The 18303-nt window shown below is 35.1% G+C and overlaps 1 protein-coding gene across 1 annotated transcript; it reads right to left on the reverse strand.

The window, feature by feature from the left end:
- Positions 1-13793: 13793 nt before the first annotated feature.
- On the reverse strand, positions 13794-17159 carry LOC142349352 (uncharacterized). The gene has a single exon (XM_075400835.1). It carries the CDS (start codon positions 16419-16421, stop codon positions 14124-14126), a length of 2298 nt encoding a protein of 765 aa, XP_075256950.1. The 5' UTR covers positions 16422-17159; the 3' UTR covers positions 13794-14123.
- Between the last annotated feature and the right edge of the window lie 1144 nt (positions 17160-18303).

Below are 18303 nucleotides of genomic sequence, written 5' to 3' on the forward strand. Positions count from 1 at the left end.
AACATATTCGTTAATGACGACCTGATCCCAATTTGTGCAAATATAATTAATGAATTGAGGAAAATTGATAATGATCGTAATGTGTTTACTGTTAACAAGAAGGTTATTGTCTTTTTACGGGACAATGAAAAAGTTTTGCTCAAAAATTTGTGTTCAAAAGTTGTGAGTAAGTTCCAAAAAAGGGGATAATGAGCCATTCTTCGATCTGTATGTAAATATGTAAAAATCTTTGCTTTGCCTTTTAAAACATTGGGACACCGCGAGCATCAACTGTTTTTGAACATCTGTGGTGACATCAAACAAAATCCGGGCCATGGAAAAGAACAGAGAAATTTTTGGAGAATCATAAACAAAATTAAGCGCTGGTCATAATATAGTTCAAAACTTATCTAAAAAGCGTTCGCAACTGAATTCTTTGGTTTATGACATAGGAAAAAATGCTAATGTGGTTGGAACAGAGAAATGGCAGAAAGCACATAAAACGTCTCATGTGGAATCTAGCTCTAAAAACTCATCAACTATTTATATGTGATAGATGTGCAATGAACTCCAAAAAAAGAGAGTATGACGTCGATTTTCCTAATCTTTTCAAAAGCAAAACCTGGGCTCAGTAGTTCTACCCTACGGTTTCACAATAGCTATCTCAAATTTACCAACACGTGTGACTACTAAGTAACACAAAAACTTCATAAAAACAGTCCTTTAAAAACCAACCATTTTGTTTCCTTATTGTTCAACGGAGTAAAGGTTGAAAAACAAAAGATTGCCGTTTTAAAAAGATTCTATAGGAAAATTCATGATAAAATTTGTTTTGCAAATCATTGTCAGATATGCCATGGTTCTAAGTAAATGACCGTTCAAATGGCAATGATATGTTTAATATGTGCAGCAAAAAACATGCACCACTTAAGTAGGTACTTTTAATGAGAGGAACCCTAAAACTGTTAAATTAAACGTGTATGACGAGGAGGAACTGAGTTTATTAGGTTCGCGCCCAAAAAATATAACAGGCTCAACGATTCTGCGTTTGTAGTAGTAGGGTTAGCAATAGTGAAGAAATCAAATCAGTCTAAATATTTACGTGCTACTATAGAGAATTCTATGTTTTCAAACACAAGGGAATAATGATATGATAAATATGACTCTTGGTATCAAAATTTTTGAAACTCTACAAAATGGATGTCCCACTTCGGTATTACTCATGCTTTTTTTACACGATTCTCATTAGTCTTTTAGATGGCTATGCTTTATGTTTCTTTCAAATCAGTTCAATTTTGGTGCTTTCTTCGGAGACGCAATTGAATTGGGCTTTGAATAGTGTATTTGTTTTGTTCTAGTATCAAGTCGTCAAAATGAAATGAAAAAACTCTCAGTGTTACCAATGAAATGAGAACTCTCAGTGTTACATTGAGAGCTCTATTTTTAAAACACAAAGGAAATACTGATATGATGAATATGCTTGTTGGTATCAAAATTATTGAAACTGTACAATATGGATGTCCCACTTTGGTATAACTCATGCTTTTTTTACACAATTCTCATTAGATGGCTGTGTTTTTTGTTTCTTTCAAATCATTTCAACTGTGGTGCTTTATTTGGAGACACAAATGAATTGGGCCTTGAATAGTGTATTTGTTTTGTTCTAGTATCAAGTCGTCAAAATGAAATGAGAAAGCAAAAAAATGCATTTGGTATATGCATTTGATCAAGTCGAAAACTTTAACGTATTAATTACAAAAATATTTTAAATTAGCTACGGCCAGATATAAGATTAATAATTGCACAAAACAAATGATTTTTTGGGGGGTGTATTCAATCTTTTTCATCCTAACGAAAATCATTCTTTAATCTTGTACTCTTGAAGTGAAACTCATTACCATTTTTACCCGCGAGATGCAGGTTTGTGTTTACATGTATTCAAAAGTTGATTGAAAAATTTGATAGCTAAGTCAACAGCAGTTCTCATCCAAAAGCTAAGATTTGGTGTAAAATCCGTTTCAAATGACCTTTGACCAGTTAAATTTGAACAAAACTTAATGCTCTCTCTAAAAATCATTTACATTATTGCGTATTTAGCAAAATTCATCTCTACACATTATTATAGTGCTCTCTCTCTCTCTCTCTCTCTCTCTTTATCTCTCTCTCTCTCTCTCTCTCTCTCTTTCTTTCTCTCTCTCTCTCTAAACATATATTTTATACTTTTTTATTTTGCTCTTCAATCTCATTTATTAGTATCTTGATCAGGCATTATGAGGCTTATCTAAATCTAAGTTTTCAACTGATAGCCTATCAAAAAAGTAAATTTGTCGCTATTTACTTTCAAAAAATTTGGAGAAACATTGACTTATTAGTATATATACTTAATTGTAGATAAATTTATATTCTTATATATATATAATATATATTTATATATAATATATAATATTTATATATATATATATATATATAAATATTTATATATTATATAAATATAATATATATATATATATATATATATATATATATAAATATACATACATATACATAGGTGTACAAGAAATGTATCACCTATGAAAAAGTGGGGCATTTAGCGAAAATCTTAGCCGTTATTTTTTATCGCCGACCACTTTCTTTTAGTACCCGATATGGGTCAACCACGGTCTTTTCATAAGTCGACCTTCCAACTGGGGGATTAATCTGCAGGTAATTGTAGACTCTTGAAAAGACCAATGAGATGAATCATACTAAAAAGATCTCTGCAATCAGTTCGGGAAATTAGAAGGATGTTAGCAGTCAACTTCTTAAGTGTACTGGGGTTAATGGGATTGGCTGCATCTTCTGGACAAACATCTGGGTGCCGACACTCATCACAGAAATTTTTTCACAAGACTCTTACTATGATGTTTGTGTTTCGCCTAGGAACTGGAAGAAAGCGTTGCTCTACTCTAGAGGACTTGTCTTCAGTCATAGAGTTTGACAGCTTTGAGCAGTACGGGCGCAGGGAAAAAGCGCGCATCTTTTGTATGGAGGAGGAGCCCACGGAGGCCGACTTTGCAAAAGTGGCAATTGTAGCTGAGAAAAATTATCTTCTAATCATTTCATATGATGTTAGTATTGTCATTACTTACCAGGTGGGGGTAAAAACAGGAAGCCGATAATCGGCAAATTTGTTAGACGTGATACAAAAAATCAGTTGATGAACAAAATTTGGAATGTAAAAAAAGCTAATACATTTTGATGACCTGGTCCCAATTTGTGCCAATATAAATAATGAATTGAGGAAAATTGATAACGTTCGTAATGTGTTTACTGTTAATGAGAGGATTTTTGTCTTTTTACGGGACAATGAAAGATTGTGTTCAAAAACTTGTGTCCAAAAGTTGTGAACAAAGTTCCAAAAAAGGGGATAATGAGCCATTCTTCGATCTGTATGTAAATATGTAAAATCTTTGCTTTGCCCTTTTAAAACATTGGGACACCGCGAGCATCAACGTTTTTGAACATCTGTGGTGACATCAAACAAAATCCGGGCCATGGAAAAGAACAGAGAAATTTTTGGAGAATCATAAACAAAATTAAGCGCTGGTCATAATATAGTTCAAAACTTATCTAAAAAGCGTTCGCAACTGAATTCTTTGGTTTATGACATAGGAAAAAATGCTAATGTGGTTTGGAAACAGAGAAATGGCAGAAAGCACATAAAACGTCTCATGTGGAATCTAGCTCTAAAAAACTCATCAACTATTTATATGTGATAGATGTGCAATGAACTCCAAAAAAAGAGAGTATGACGTCGATTTTCCTAATCTTTTCAAAAGCAAAAACCTGGGCTCAGTAGTTCTACCCTACGGTTTCACAATAGCTATCTCAATTTACCAACACGTGTGACTACTAAGTAACACAAAAAACTTCATAAAAACAGTCCTTTAAAAAACCAACCATTTTGTTTCCTTATTGTTCAACGGAGTAAAGGTTGAAAAACAAAAGATTGCCGTTTTAAAAAGATTCTATAGGAAAATTCATGATAAAATTTGTTTGCAAATCATTGTCAGATATGCCATGGTTCTAAGTAAATGACCGTTCAAATGGCAATGATATGTTTAATATGTGCAGCAAAAAACATGCACCACTTAAGTAGGTACTTTTAATGAGAGGAACCCTAAAACTGTAAATTAAACGTGTATGACGAGGAGGAACTGAGTTTATTAGTTCGCGCCCAAAAATATAACAGGCTCAACGATCTGCGTTTGTAGTAGTAGGGTTAGCAATAGTGAAGAAATCAAATCAGTCTAAATATTTACGTGCTACTATAGAGAATTCTATGTTTTCAAACACAAGGGAATAATGATATGATAAATATGACTCTTGGTATCAAAATTTTTGAAAACTGTACAATATGGATGTCCCACTTTGGTATAACTCATGCTTTTTTTACACAATTCTCATTAGATGGCTGTGTTTTTTGTTTCTTTCAAATCATTTCAACTGTGTGCTTTATTTGGAGACACAAAATGAATTGGGCCTTGAATAGTGTATTTGTTTTGTTCTAGTATCAAGTCGTCAAAATGAAATGAGAAAGCAAAAAAATGCATTTGGTATATGACATTTGATCAAGTCGAAAACTTTAAACGTATTTAATTACAAAAATATTTTAAATTAGCTACGGCCAGATATAAGATTAATAATTGCACAAAAACAAATGATTTTTTGGGGGCGTATTCATCTTTTTCATCCTAACGAAAATCATTCTTTAATCTTGTACTCTTGAAGTGAAAACTCATTACCATTTTACCCGCGAGATGCAAGTTTGTGTTTACATGTATTCAAAAAAGTTGATTGAAAAAATTTTGATAGCCAAGTCAACAGCAGTTCTCATCCAAAAAGCTAACATTTGGTGTAAAATCCGTTTCAAATGACCTTTGACCAGTTAAATTTGAACAAAAAACTCAATGTTCTCTCTAGAAATTACTTATATTATTGTGTATTTAGCAAATTCATCTCTACACATTACTATAGTGTTCTCTCTCTCTCTATCTCTCTCTCTCTCTCTCTTTCTTTCTCTCTCTCTCTCTAAACATATATATATATATATATATATATATATATATATATATATATGCATATATATGTATATATATATATATATATATATATATATATATAAATATACATATATATATATATATATATATATATATATATATATATATATATATATATACAATATAAATGACGGAGGCTGTAATTTTACTCCATTTTATGTGCTTTTTTGATGAAGTTTTAGCAATTATGTCAATCTTTCGGTCTTTTTGACTCTCGGAGTAGAGTATTGTTATTCTACGCTTTTTTAACAAGTTCATTCATCTTATGAACGCTTGAAATTTCATTTTGAACCTTTACTTCTGTTTATGACCGCTGACTTCTGCTTTGGTCATTGGACTCTAATACCTGCGTAGGTTTAAAACTTAGAAAATAGGAAAAGTTGATATTAGGTCGAACGGCCATTATACAATTTTTCATCCCACAATCTCCCCTATTCAAATTACAAACAGACCCACATCTACCTAATTACTCCTTTTCTCATTACCGACATCCAATAACGTACTGTCCTTATCATATCTAGCTTTCAGGATCTTTAGACAGTTTTAAACAGAGCTGACATAAAAGCTTAATCCAACGTCCGATAGTTCAAATTAACTTGAGTTCACACTGAATAGAAAATCTTTACCTTTTTATGCTATACTCTGTCCTAGATAAAACAATCTTCCATTCTTGAAGATATGTCATGCTATCTGAAGAATCATACATATCCCCTCAACAATCCCAAATATGTAATACTTGGAAACAATTATAACAAAAACTTCCAAAAATGAGAAAAGTTTGTTGACAATTGTTTACATTCGACGTCATGGTCAACAAGTATTGAAACAAAACAAGTTGAGCTGGAATTTGTAAGAGGGTTAAGATTTAATCAATATTCCGAACAATTGTACAAATTTAATTTGGACAGCATTATACTACAAACTGATAGTACGATTCCTAGTGATATTACTAATCAACCGTACCGCGGCTCAACAACAAAAGAAAAAGTGCTATTGTCGTTATATACAGTGAATTAAAAATGCATTCTGCAGGTTTGCAAGACGGTAGAATTGATTTTGTTAAAATATGAAAGAAGATCTGCAGACATCTTCGAGTCCTTCTGAAATTTGTCCCCATATGACTTCAAAAAATCAATCCGAAACAATTTAATATATGCAAAGTCATTCCGATGACAAAGTTAAGCCAAAATGCTAACAAAAAAACAAAAATAGTTGCATTGATGAGTTTAATGCATTGATTCTTGTCATTAAGGAGGAAATTGCGACAGTTTTGAGATCTTTAAACTGAATCAAATGTTCAAAAGTTTCGAAAACTACCAACTCACTTTTTCATTTGAATGCGTATCTTCTATTTTTCGGACAAGTGTACAATTTTTCGAAAACAAATATTAGCAGAATTTCTACTTTTTTTGAGTGGACTCATTACTAATAAACGAGACAAAATTAAATCAACTTTCGAAAATGGAAGCAAAATCAGCCAAAGTTATCAACAGCAAAATTGTTAATCTGTAGCCCAAGTAAATGGAATTTCATCTCATGAACAATAATAAGGCAACCATTTTAACATGAATGGATTGGACGATCAACAGACATCTGAACCACACAACAATGTTGTCGTGAAAGAAACAACAAAACTACTCTACTTACTGCAGATATAGCCCGTGCTGAAAATTCCGTCACATTTTGTGGTCTATTGCACTTAGATGGTCAGCAATTAGAATGGTAAAAGCGTTTTTTTTCAGTTTTAATGGATTCTTATCAGAAAATAACGCTGTTGCCGGGAATTATGTTGCCGCTTGTGATCATTCGTGCAGCGTCAGCAGCAGCAGCAATTTTCACGGTAACAATTTGTATACATCACAATCATCTTAAAGATAAGCGCTGCCATTTGTGGACAGGAAAATTTGTATTACTTGCTATATTGGAGTTAAAATTACTCGCTAAAATTTTAATCTTATGAAATTTTTAAGATGTGGCTATATTCATGACATTCTTGGACCTAAACAAACTTTTTTTTAGCAAAAATCAGCAAATGCTCAGAATTGCTCGTTTCGCTAGGACAGAGCAAAACAGCAAGGCCAAAATCAATTGCTTTTTTATAGCAAATCATTTGAGTCTACAGAAAGTGAACAGTTTTTGACGAAAGTGACTACCACACGGAGTTGTTTTGGGTTGAATTACAACAAAACACTACAGACGGACATCAAAATTTTCTCATAAACCTCAGCTATAACTCCAATAAGAGAGACCATAAGGACTCTTTGATTGTTTTTGTGCTGCGAATTGATGTCGCTGCGAGAAAAAAGAAAGTGATTCTAACGACTGATTGCACTATACACTATCTGAACAACAAAGAGTTAAACAGTACAGATACAGTTTTGAACCCGTATGATCTAAAAGTGTTAATCACTGAACCAAGACAAGGAGAAAGCTCATCGGCTATATGATAATGGAGGGTAATTACCCTGTGAAAATTGTTTACACATTCAATTTTGAAATTAAAATCGACCACTATACTGTAGGTTTAATAACACAAGAGAGCATCACAAAATATGCAAACCAATAAAAAAAAATATTTTGGATAAATTGAACTACTCAATGGATGGTTTTACTTCGGAACTAATGTTTTGTGATAGAAGTTTTGTTTAATGGAAAAGGCAGAAAAATTGTATATACAATTCAATTAAAACTTCACTCTATCTTTCGAAAATACGCGTCTTTAGTGAAAAAATTTGTACGAAATGATGAAAACAAAATATCTTTTACAAAAGAAAAATCTGTCATAGATCTTTCATTGAACAAAGAGTCGACAGATAAATGGCCTGCAATCACTGGTGCTCGAAATAACAGTGTCTAGCAACAACATTTTCAGTCTAACAAACGTTTAGTGAAATTCTGTTTGACAACAGACAAATAGTAACGTTATCAGATTATTGTTTCTCTAAGTTTGTTGACTACCCACCCTGAAAAGTCTATATCTATAACTAGTTCGCTTTCCAAAGTTTTTGAAACAATTTTGTGAGATCCAGCAGTTGAAATTTCAATGAAAAAAATAATTTACCGGACAACAATTTGGTTTTTGATCAGAAATGTCCACTATAGATGCCCGAGTTATTAGCACTGAGTTTTCAGACATCTAACTGAACAAAATGAATGCCTAACAGCAGCATTATTAGATCTGTCTAAAGCATTTGACTCAACCAATCACAAATTTGTGAAATCAAAACTCGAAGTGTAAATATTCAGCACAAGTGCTCAATTGTTGATAATTAACAATTATCTAATCGTCTTAAGGAAACAAAATTGAACGGCACTGAGTCAGATTGCGTTCAATTTCATCAAAGTGTGGTCCCAGCTCGTGCCACTACTATTCATTCTTCACATCAACGATCTAAGATCAAAACTTTTGAAAGATGGCAAACTAGTACAATTTGCAGACGACAATCTACTCTTAACGTCCAGTCATGATAGCTGCCGAAACCGAATTAGGAAGCGTCTCGAATTTTTTTAGTGCTTGTTACTAAGTGCGTAGTCTAATAGTTTTAAACAAATGTTAAACTTAAAATAATGGATTGTTGGATTAGTAAATCCGAATCTATCAAATACTTAGGTTAAACATAGATTCTGCGTTAACAAGTGCAGAAGCGAAAAATATACTAAGTAAGTTGGCATTTGGTAAAAACCATGTTTTGTTTTCGAGAGGTAATATCAAAGGAGAAACCATGGTAATCAGCCCTCTTTATTAGGCATTTGGAATTATTAACGATCTAATAAAATCACTCAAAAAACAGTTAAGCTGGGACCTAAAGACTTGTTTTCTTAGGAAAAAATATCAAAGTTCTCTAGATCTCAAAATAAAAAACAAGATTTTACTGAGTAGTCATTTTTAGATCTGTAACTATTTCCATTTTTGGAAAATGGTCTCAAAGAAACTTCCAGAAAATCAAATGTATGTTGAAATATCTTACTCTAAAATTAACAAAACATGAACAGTCAAATAAAAGTCTGAGTATCAAAGCTCAATCCAGCTATATAGAAAACTGCGCGTTCAAGCGAGGTACCTTAATTTATAACAAATTTGAAATAAATGAACAACACTGTCAATATCTCAAAATGATCATAGTTGCGAGAAAAACATAAAATATTTTAAATTAATACTTGGAAAGACTTTAAATTAGAATAAAATTTCTGTTTTGTAAATAGCCTCTAAAATGCCTCTGATAATTGATCCTATAATTTTAAATCCAGATGGAAGTTCCGTGTTCTCTTTTTAAAATATGCACCTACCCCACCAAACTACAACAACCTAACGCAATGGTGAAAACAGTCCACCCAAACAGCCTCCTTCCTCCACCTCATTGTCCAAAAAACTAAAATTTGTACTGTAAAAGAAACCAATTCGTCAAATTAAAGGATGAAATGAATATGATTTTTCATTTGTCGGAGAAAAAAATTAAAACAATTCTAGTAATTATTCTAAAATATTCAATCAAAAATTTTTTCCTATATACAATTTCTAGCCCATTTACAACTCATATTTACATCTGCTATCAATTCCTTTAAAAACATTCCTGTTCCGGATTTTTCGATTTTGGCCATATTTTTTGTTTTTTGGGGGTATTCCGAATTTGCTCTAACCCTAAGTATTCCTCTTGTGGCGGTTCTGCAAATATTGTTTTGTCATGCACTAAATGTATTTTGCCCTATGTATCCTTATCTAGTCAAAATTATGATTTGAAATAATAATTTAGCGTGAGTTCCCGCCCCTATAATCATGGCGTGTGTTTAATGCGGGCTTCAACTTGCTGATGTATATGGCTTCGATAGTCATTAGCTTTTCTACTGTCCGACAGGCGTCGAGAATTTTCCACTCAAGGTCATTCGTGGCGCCACAACATTCAACCAGATGTTGACTCTTCTGAATCCTTCTTCTGATGTTCTGTTATCCTTGTGTTAACAAGTCGGCTTGTTTGCCCAACATAGATAGAACCACATCCATTACATTTTATCTCATATACCACGTGGGATTTCAGGTCTCTAAGGAAAGATGATTTCAGGGTGAGGAGGCATGATCTTAATTTCCGCGTTTTAAAAACCACTTGCAATTCCTATATTTCTTTCAATTTGTTGGCAAAGTTTTGAAAAAGATTGACTCTGTGTTGTAGAAAAATTGTTGGCATATCATGAGATCTAGACTTGCTTTCTTGATGCTCTTTGGGTGTTGTTCTTGTAACAACCGTGCACTGTGTACGGTTACGGGTTGGATTGGGGTTTTTCTTAAGCACTTTAAACCTCGGGGTTACTGATAAAAATCCGCTAATTCTACGACTTTAAGTTAATTGCGAAGATGTAAATATTCAAACGGTTCAATATAGAGTTAGAATTATTGATTGGCAATACAATAAGTTTCAAAAGATGAGAAGTTGTAAAGCTTTTGAGAGAAAGCCAGCTCAATTTTATGAGGTTTAGTTTTGAACATGGTCTTCGGTTTCGGTCCTATCAATGGTTTGATAAATCTTAGGTTATTCTACCCATTTTCTTTAATCTCTTTGGGATTTTCGTATAGTTATTTTCTACCGCACGGGTCCCTGTTAGTTGAACTAACAGATAACAGGTTTACCTGCCTGACGAATCCCGTCAATAACAAACATCCCTTGACGTCTCCCGTCAAGATGAAATTCCGTGATGATTCTCATCATACTTTTTGACGCTTTCTTTATATTATTAAAACCCGGTTTGGTTTACTCTTATTAACCATCTCTTTATGTTCCCCCATTTATTTTGAAAATTTCGAATTGTGCGTTCACTATGTATTTTATGAGCATGTCATACATTAAGTTCTATGGTTTACTACACTGCCTCCCTCTTAGCAAATGTGAGTGTTCCACTGACTCACTAGCCAGAGTTTCAAAGGTCCAATTTCGAGTTCATATATTCCTCTGCTTTTACAATCCCGTACTTGTCATAAATATTACGGAGCTCCTCAACTTCCATAAGTTTTTTTGCCTGTAGAATAGTTCTTTGAGGTCTGTTCTGTTCCTACCCTAGTCCTCAGTTTTCTGATATCTTTCTCGGCATTCTCCAACTCCCGAGTCAAACACTCCCGCTCATCCACCAGAGCTATACATTCACTTGTCTTTGTTTCGGCTGCATTTGTAACCTCCGCCAACTCTTTCTTCAATATTTCCACCTGCCTCCTGCAGGACTCCCGCTGATTCCCAGCGTATTCAAGCAGTCGTTTGGTCACAAGCAATTGGTCGCTTAACCTTTGATTTTCAAGACCATGTATGACATGCTCATAAAAAACCTTAAGTTCTAAGGTTTACTACATTCTCAATTGGTTTTTACCGCCACTTATATTTTTTAAAGTCCGGTTCACTGTTTTTGAAGACCATTCCTCCAGATACTGATTTTTGGTCCAGAAAGTTTTGTTCTTTTCAAGAGCCTGATCGAAGGCCAACCAATTAGAGATTGCATTAAAAACACTGTGAACCGTCAGTTGAATCACATTTTTCTTATGCTCAAGCGGTGCACAGCTGCGAAAATTTTTCCAGTGTCAGTTGGTTTATGATACCAATGACAGGTGATATTGCTTTTGCTGCTCGCATTTATTTTACTGTCAAGAAAATCCAAATCCCCTTCCATGTTAACTTTTTCTAAGGTAAATTGCAAATTGTTGTGTAATCAATTTGCAATTTTTTTGGAGTTCGGTAAAAATCGAAAAATCCTGAATAGGAGCGTTTTTTAAAGAAATTGATAACAGCTGTAAATATGAGTTTGTAAATAGGATAAATATTGTATAAATGGAAAATTTTTGATAACAAATAAATTGGGATAGCTACTAGAATTGTTTAAATTGTGGTCGCAGACAAATGTAAGTACATATTCATTTTATCCTTAAACAATTTGTGAAACAGTTTTAAACTGACGATGAACGTAAAGTTCGAAAACGTTGGTTTTAATTATCGGAAGTAATTTTAATTTGACAAATCGGTTTCTTTCAAACTTTCTTTTAACTACTATCGGCCATGAACTTATTTTCTTAAATGTCGATGTGTGGAGTGCAGATCTTAATTTGTTACTTTGCTTTGTTAATTTGTACTGTCATGTCTTTCTTTTAATATGTATTCCTCTTGTTGGAATGTAAGTCTTTCATTACTACTACTTAGCTAATGTCCAGTTGTTTCTGCAGCTGTTGCAATGAGAAATTTGCGTCATTTGATGTGTTTGAGCACCCTTCCTCGTTCTATTCTAATCTAAAGTCATTGATGTTCAAATTTGTTCAAAATAAGTATGTTGACTATCATTTTCGCGAGCTGACCTTATTCTACTATGGAAAACTTGGCATGGAACTATCGAGAGTGACATCAAGCTACATGTCAATAGAACGACACTCAGTTCCCGAGGATCTGTCAAAACCTTTTTTGAACAACCGTTGAACAAAAAGTTCAAAACTGACAACTGTTTTCTTAGTCGAACTATCCACGCCGCCAATTACTTAATTTCTATTAACGTCGTTGACTTTAGGTCATCTTTCAATTTTAAGTGAAAGAATTTAGAGTATATAAAGTTCGAAAACGTTTGTTTTAAATATCAGAATTCATTTTAATTTGACAAATTAGTTCAGAGTTTATATTGCGCGACCCTTTTTGGCGGATCCTGTATTCTACGGGCAATGTTTTTTGTATGCGACTTTTGGCTCGAACACTTTTTTGTCCGACGCTTTGAACTTCTTTTCCTCAAGAACAATATAAACAGGTAAATCCCGGAGGGCTTTGATTGGGTGATCAGCTCTTAGAGTCTTAATAGTCTACTAATATGCGATTTTCCAAAACTGTTCTCCAAAATTCATGATTTGATGGCGGGTTCTTAATCTTCAGAGTTCGACCCCGCCCCCTCAGTCTCCCCCATCAATCCCCCAGCCCCTCAATCCACCCTTCTACACCTGGTAGGCCTTAATGCTAGCCTCCCTAAGCAACCAGTTATGTTTAATAACCGCCCTCATCTTCTGAGCAGGCTTCGTTTAACAAGTTTTTTTCGCTTTACCTCATTTTGCCGCTTTTTGGCCATTGTGCTCGAAATCGTTTCGTCTTCTCTAGGCTAGTTTTATTCTTCGCTCATTCTACTCAAAGCGCTTTAAAACAGTGTTAGCTCAGCAAAGCAATCTAAAGAAGCAGAATTAGTATCGAAAAACAAAATTAAAGTAGGAACCAGATGGACACATACAGCAAATTTTAGATGCCCGCTACTTGAACTTTGTTCTTGTGAGTATTAGTAACCGTCTCTAATTCTTATTGGTATTGATAGTAGCCCCTGTATCCTCTCGTTAAGTAACAGAACAACAAAATGAAATCGAAATAGTTCGCACTGAAAAATTTTTTTCTTACATCAATGAGTTTTTTTTTCATTTTTTCTGTTATTGCAATCCCAATCGGTGTTATGGAAATAAATGGCGGCTGTTTTCCGGCAATCTGCCGGGTATGTTTGTTTTTGCTGTTCGTTCTCAAGTTTGTAAAATGAAAAATACTTAGGGCTGTGATGACCCCGGACTCACCCAGAGGCAATATTCACCCAGTGTTTAAGAAGGATGTTATTATTTTACGTTTTCTCTATCGTACGGCACGTAGAGATAGTTGGCAGCTAATTCGGCAATCTGATGGCTGTTTGTGAAAAGTTCTTATCTGCTAGCAGAAAACTAACTCAAAAAGAAAGGAAAATCCGAATGCTGAATTAAAACCAGAAGTTTGTTACACTAAAACTAATGACAATGACGAGCTTATGAACAGATTGACCTCTAAATGTTTATTGGTTTGTACGGATTATGGGTATACTGCAAAGATAATTGGAGAAGAAATTCATGTAAATTGAAACTAAATGGAGAACGAACTTGTCTTTTAATTGCGTTCCTAAACTATCAACAGTGAATTTCATACAAAAATATTTTTTTGTTAATACCAATAGAACATAAATTGACAGTGCCAGATTACAACTGCAGTTTTTAATGCGTCTGTGCGAATAATTTAGTAAGGCAATGAAGCTTTCTTAGTCAATATGGTCTCTATAGGTTTTAGAACCGCTTGAGTGCATTTTGGGGTCAATCACTAGATGTCGAGAAAACTGTTTCCCTGGTTTGATTTTCTTCCCAGAACGCTTTTGAATGATCTGTTCCAAGCTTTCTGTTGTTAATGTTGATATATTTATGTTTATTGTCATATTGCCATCAGTAGGATCAATTGTGATTCTTTGATTGGCTTGATCCGGCCTTCTGTTCAGTGAACTTCTCTTTGCAAATTTTTCCTGAAAGCTGGATTGAACCGTTGCGGAATGGGTGCTCAAAGTCTTGCTCTCTTTTGATATTATAGACGAAGCTTGTGATTTGCGTTCTTGATGCTCGGAGTTTTGTTCGATATTTGATTCCTCATCTTCCTCTTCTTCATCGATCGTCTCAAAATTGACGGGAGGAACAGTCAATGATACTCTTGGCTCTTTTACATCTCGGTGTTTGATGCTCATTCTGCGACCTCTGGCTAATGGAGGAGGTGGAAATTCAGCGACTTCAAAAACGGGAAGAAGTCCATTACTTTGCATTTTTGCCATCGTTGGGTTTTGTACCCATTGCAAAGATTCTTTTGGTGTCATAAACCAGGTCAGGGGCTCGTCAAAGCCGTCATTGGCTTTTGTATCTTTTCTATCCGGGAATTTTTCCTGGCCATCCATTATTCTTTTGACAATGAGTTCAGCGTCTCGTAGATATCTGTTGTATGTTTTCAACTTCAGACGGCTGAACTGCTTTGAACTTAGGTTTGTGTGGGTCAAGTCTTCTGTGATGACATCAGTGCATCTGAATTCATCCAAATGGCGAAATTTGTGCGTCTTTTCATTGGACGATTTGTGACTCCAAACCCCAGTTGCAACATCTAAGTTGTAAAATGGAAGCAGATAAATTCCGTATCTGCAAACAAATTCAAGGACATCTAAAATAAAGTCACTTTCTTGATCTGAAGCGTAAAACGCAAGGTTGAATCTGCAGAAGCCTGGTTTTAGAGAACCTACTTTCGAAATGTCACTGTCAAAAGCTTTCAAAAATCTGTTTTCCATGTCTTCATCCATACCGAGAAGGTCAATCGCATATGGGCCTGCGCATGCGCAACCACTTCGAACTTGCAAACCGAACAAGTCGTTGAAGAGCTGGTTTATATAACTGTGATGAAGGTACAGACCCGAATCCTCGTGAAGAACAAGGAAAGCAAATATGGGAACCCTTTCAATGTGAAGACTCCCCAATACTCTGAGACCTGGTATTGTTTTCAATCGTTGAATTGCTTTTGCGGCCAAAAAAGTCTCGCGATCTTCAATGATTTTAGATCCGACAGTTTCTTTGACTTTGTAGACCAGTCCAGCTCGAATTGATTGAACAACGGGGGGAGTTCCGCTCTCTTCCCTGGCTTCGATGTCATCAAGGTACCGTTGTCGCGTTCTTGAGACATAAAGGACCGATCCTCCTCCACATTTATCGGGAACAGCATTAGCGAACAGGTCGCGTCTGGCAATCAACACTCCTGGTGTTTGAGGTCCACCGATTAGTTTGTGAGTAGCAATAAAGACCGCATCTTTGTACCCCAATCCTTCACCCACAACATCAATCTTTAAATGTGGTGCACCCGTTGCATAGTCCCACATTACAATGCCACCATACTCGTGCATCAGAGTTCCAACAGCATGGCAATCAACCAGGATTCCTGTAATATTGCTCGCCTTAGAGAAAGACCCAATTTTGCGTCGGGGGTCTGATTTGTATTTGTCAAGGTATTCCCGCAATTGATAAATATCGAATTGTCCAAACGCATTGTGATCAATTCTTATGAGCTCGACGTGTTTGTTTTCTCGCCATGGCAAAACGTTGCTGTGGTGCTCAAACGGTCCAATAAATACAATGCAAGGATTGTTTTCGTCGATTTCTAGAACACTGATGATTTTATGCAACGCTGCAGTGCATCCGCTTCCTGCAAAGATTACAGCATAATCCTCCTTAGGAGCATTAGCGGCCTGTCTTATAACATCTCTCGCTTCCTCGCGCAGAATGGTGGTCTGTAACCCGCAATACGATGACTCGGTATGCGTGTTCCCGTACCACGGTAGAACCCGGTGTTGTATGTAGTTTTCAATGCAACGCAGTGCGCGGCCAGAAGCCGTAAAGTCAGCGTATGTCATTTGACGAGGTCCAAAAGGCCCATAAGTCATTGCGGTTCCTCCGATGATGTTCCGCTCTAAGAACTCCATTTTGTCTCTCGGATTTTTAAGTTCTTTTAACGATAAATCTGCTGGATCTTCGTGCTCCATTTTAATGACTTGTTTTTTAGATGTTCTCTATGCGGATTGTAAGCTTTGATCGATTTAGTCTATAATTTTGACTAGCGAAGAAATTAACAGATGCCTGTGAATCAAGTTTATTTACTTAAAAATAATTAGAAAATTAGTAAAGTTGTCATAGCATGCACCAACGAGGTGGCCAGTTCAACGATTGGTTGTTCAGACCGCGGATAATAAGCTAGTTTGCCGACAAGTTCATAATTGGTCACAACATGTAAAACATGCAACTTTTTTGAAAGTTACGCGCGAAAACTTGAAAATTTCACTCGAAAATTCAAGCGTCTCAAATCTTTGTTGAGGAGCTCGCTCTAGAAAATAAATTACTTAGCAGAAGTTTTTATTTGGCATGCCGGTATTTACTGATTTTTGAAAAACTAACGCATGATGTATTTTAAGATAAATGATTGAAAACTGCTCGTATAAGCTCTGTGTGTAAATATATGATTTATTGCAGTTTTTAACTTTTGTCATGTCTGTCAATGTGAACTCAAATTGTGTACTTTTAGATCCGGGAAGTCTTTTTTTGGCAACATGTTACTACAAGACAATGCTGCCACTAGTAATACAAAATTGATTCGCTGGAAACTACTGGTGTAATAAAAGTTAGTTTCTATCTTTTACGTCACTTTTCCGTTCCCTCTGCTCTTAAGTTACAGATGTTCCCGATTTCACTACGCGGCAAATGATTTTATTCTCATTTAAGTTGAGTTCTTCCAGGACAAACAGTGGCTATTGCTGTGTGAGTGCGTGAGAAGTCCAACATTTTTTTTCAAAAAAAGAAAAGAAACCAAAAAATTTATAAAAATAGATGAACAAAATGTTTGCTTTCGAATGAAATTTATAGCAATTATATGAGTAATGCGGTCTTTTTTGTACAATGTTATGCTTAATTGGATGTTTTTTGACGCATTCGATTTTTTTTGGATCTTTTCCGTTTGTGCCCCCCCCCCCCCCCCAGTACGTTATGCACCCCCACCCGTTTCAGAGCACGTGCCATTACATAGTAAATCATTGTTAAAATATGGCACGTGTGTCTGGGGGTGCTAATAATATGCACCTACTAAAGCTGGGGGGCACAAACGGCAAAGATTTTGATTTTTTGTCCTCAAAAACGGACTGTTTGAGGGCATTCACCATCCGCTCCAATCCCCCCTCAAAAAAAGTGCTAATGCATCCTTTTTTCGTCTCTCTGTTAAGCTGTCCTTTAAGCTATCCTCGCTTTGTCACAGCTAGATACGGGGAAAGCCAACTGCTCGCCAGTCGTATGTGGGCAGTTCGCCCGATGTTAGCTGGCGATCTTTATAAAATGGGTTAAAATGGAATGGTTTGAGCCATACTCCCCCCCCCCCCCCCCCGAGATATAAAAACTATGCAAACTATCAATTTAGTGCCACCTTCCTATGTCTTCGTAAAAGATATCTATTTAATTAAAAAAGTAAGATTTTTTGCATCAAAAATGTAAAACATTTATCGTCGAAAATGTAAAAATCAAAGACTTGAAGTATATAAGAATATAAGAAAATCTTGACTAATGAGAACAATGAGCTCGGAAACCACAAAATTGTGGAAAATTAATTTTTTTCGGCTTCAACTTAAAAACGAATAGTCTTTTTGAAAAAACTTTTTTTGAATTAAAGTTGATGCCTTAGCGATGATCTCTTAAGCCGCAAAAAATAGTGTCGGGCAGGAAAAAGTTAAGTTTTTTTGGAAAATATAATTGGAACGAAAACTTGGCTTTTTCCCAAATAATTTTATCTTTTGTTATCACGAAATATTCTGGGAACCTTGTCGCCTTATGTAAACTCTAGATGTTAGAGTTGAGCTACTGTTTCCGCGCGCACATTTCTGAAAC

This window comes from Convolutriloba macropyga, chromosome 11 (genome assembly GCF_964194025.1).
Source record: "Convolutriloba macropyga chromosome 11, txConMacr16.3, whole genome shotgun sequence".
Lineage (NCBI taxonomy): Eukaryota > Metazoa > Xenacoelomorpha > Acoela > Convolutidae > Convolutriloba > Convolutriloba macropyga.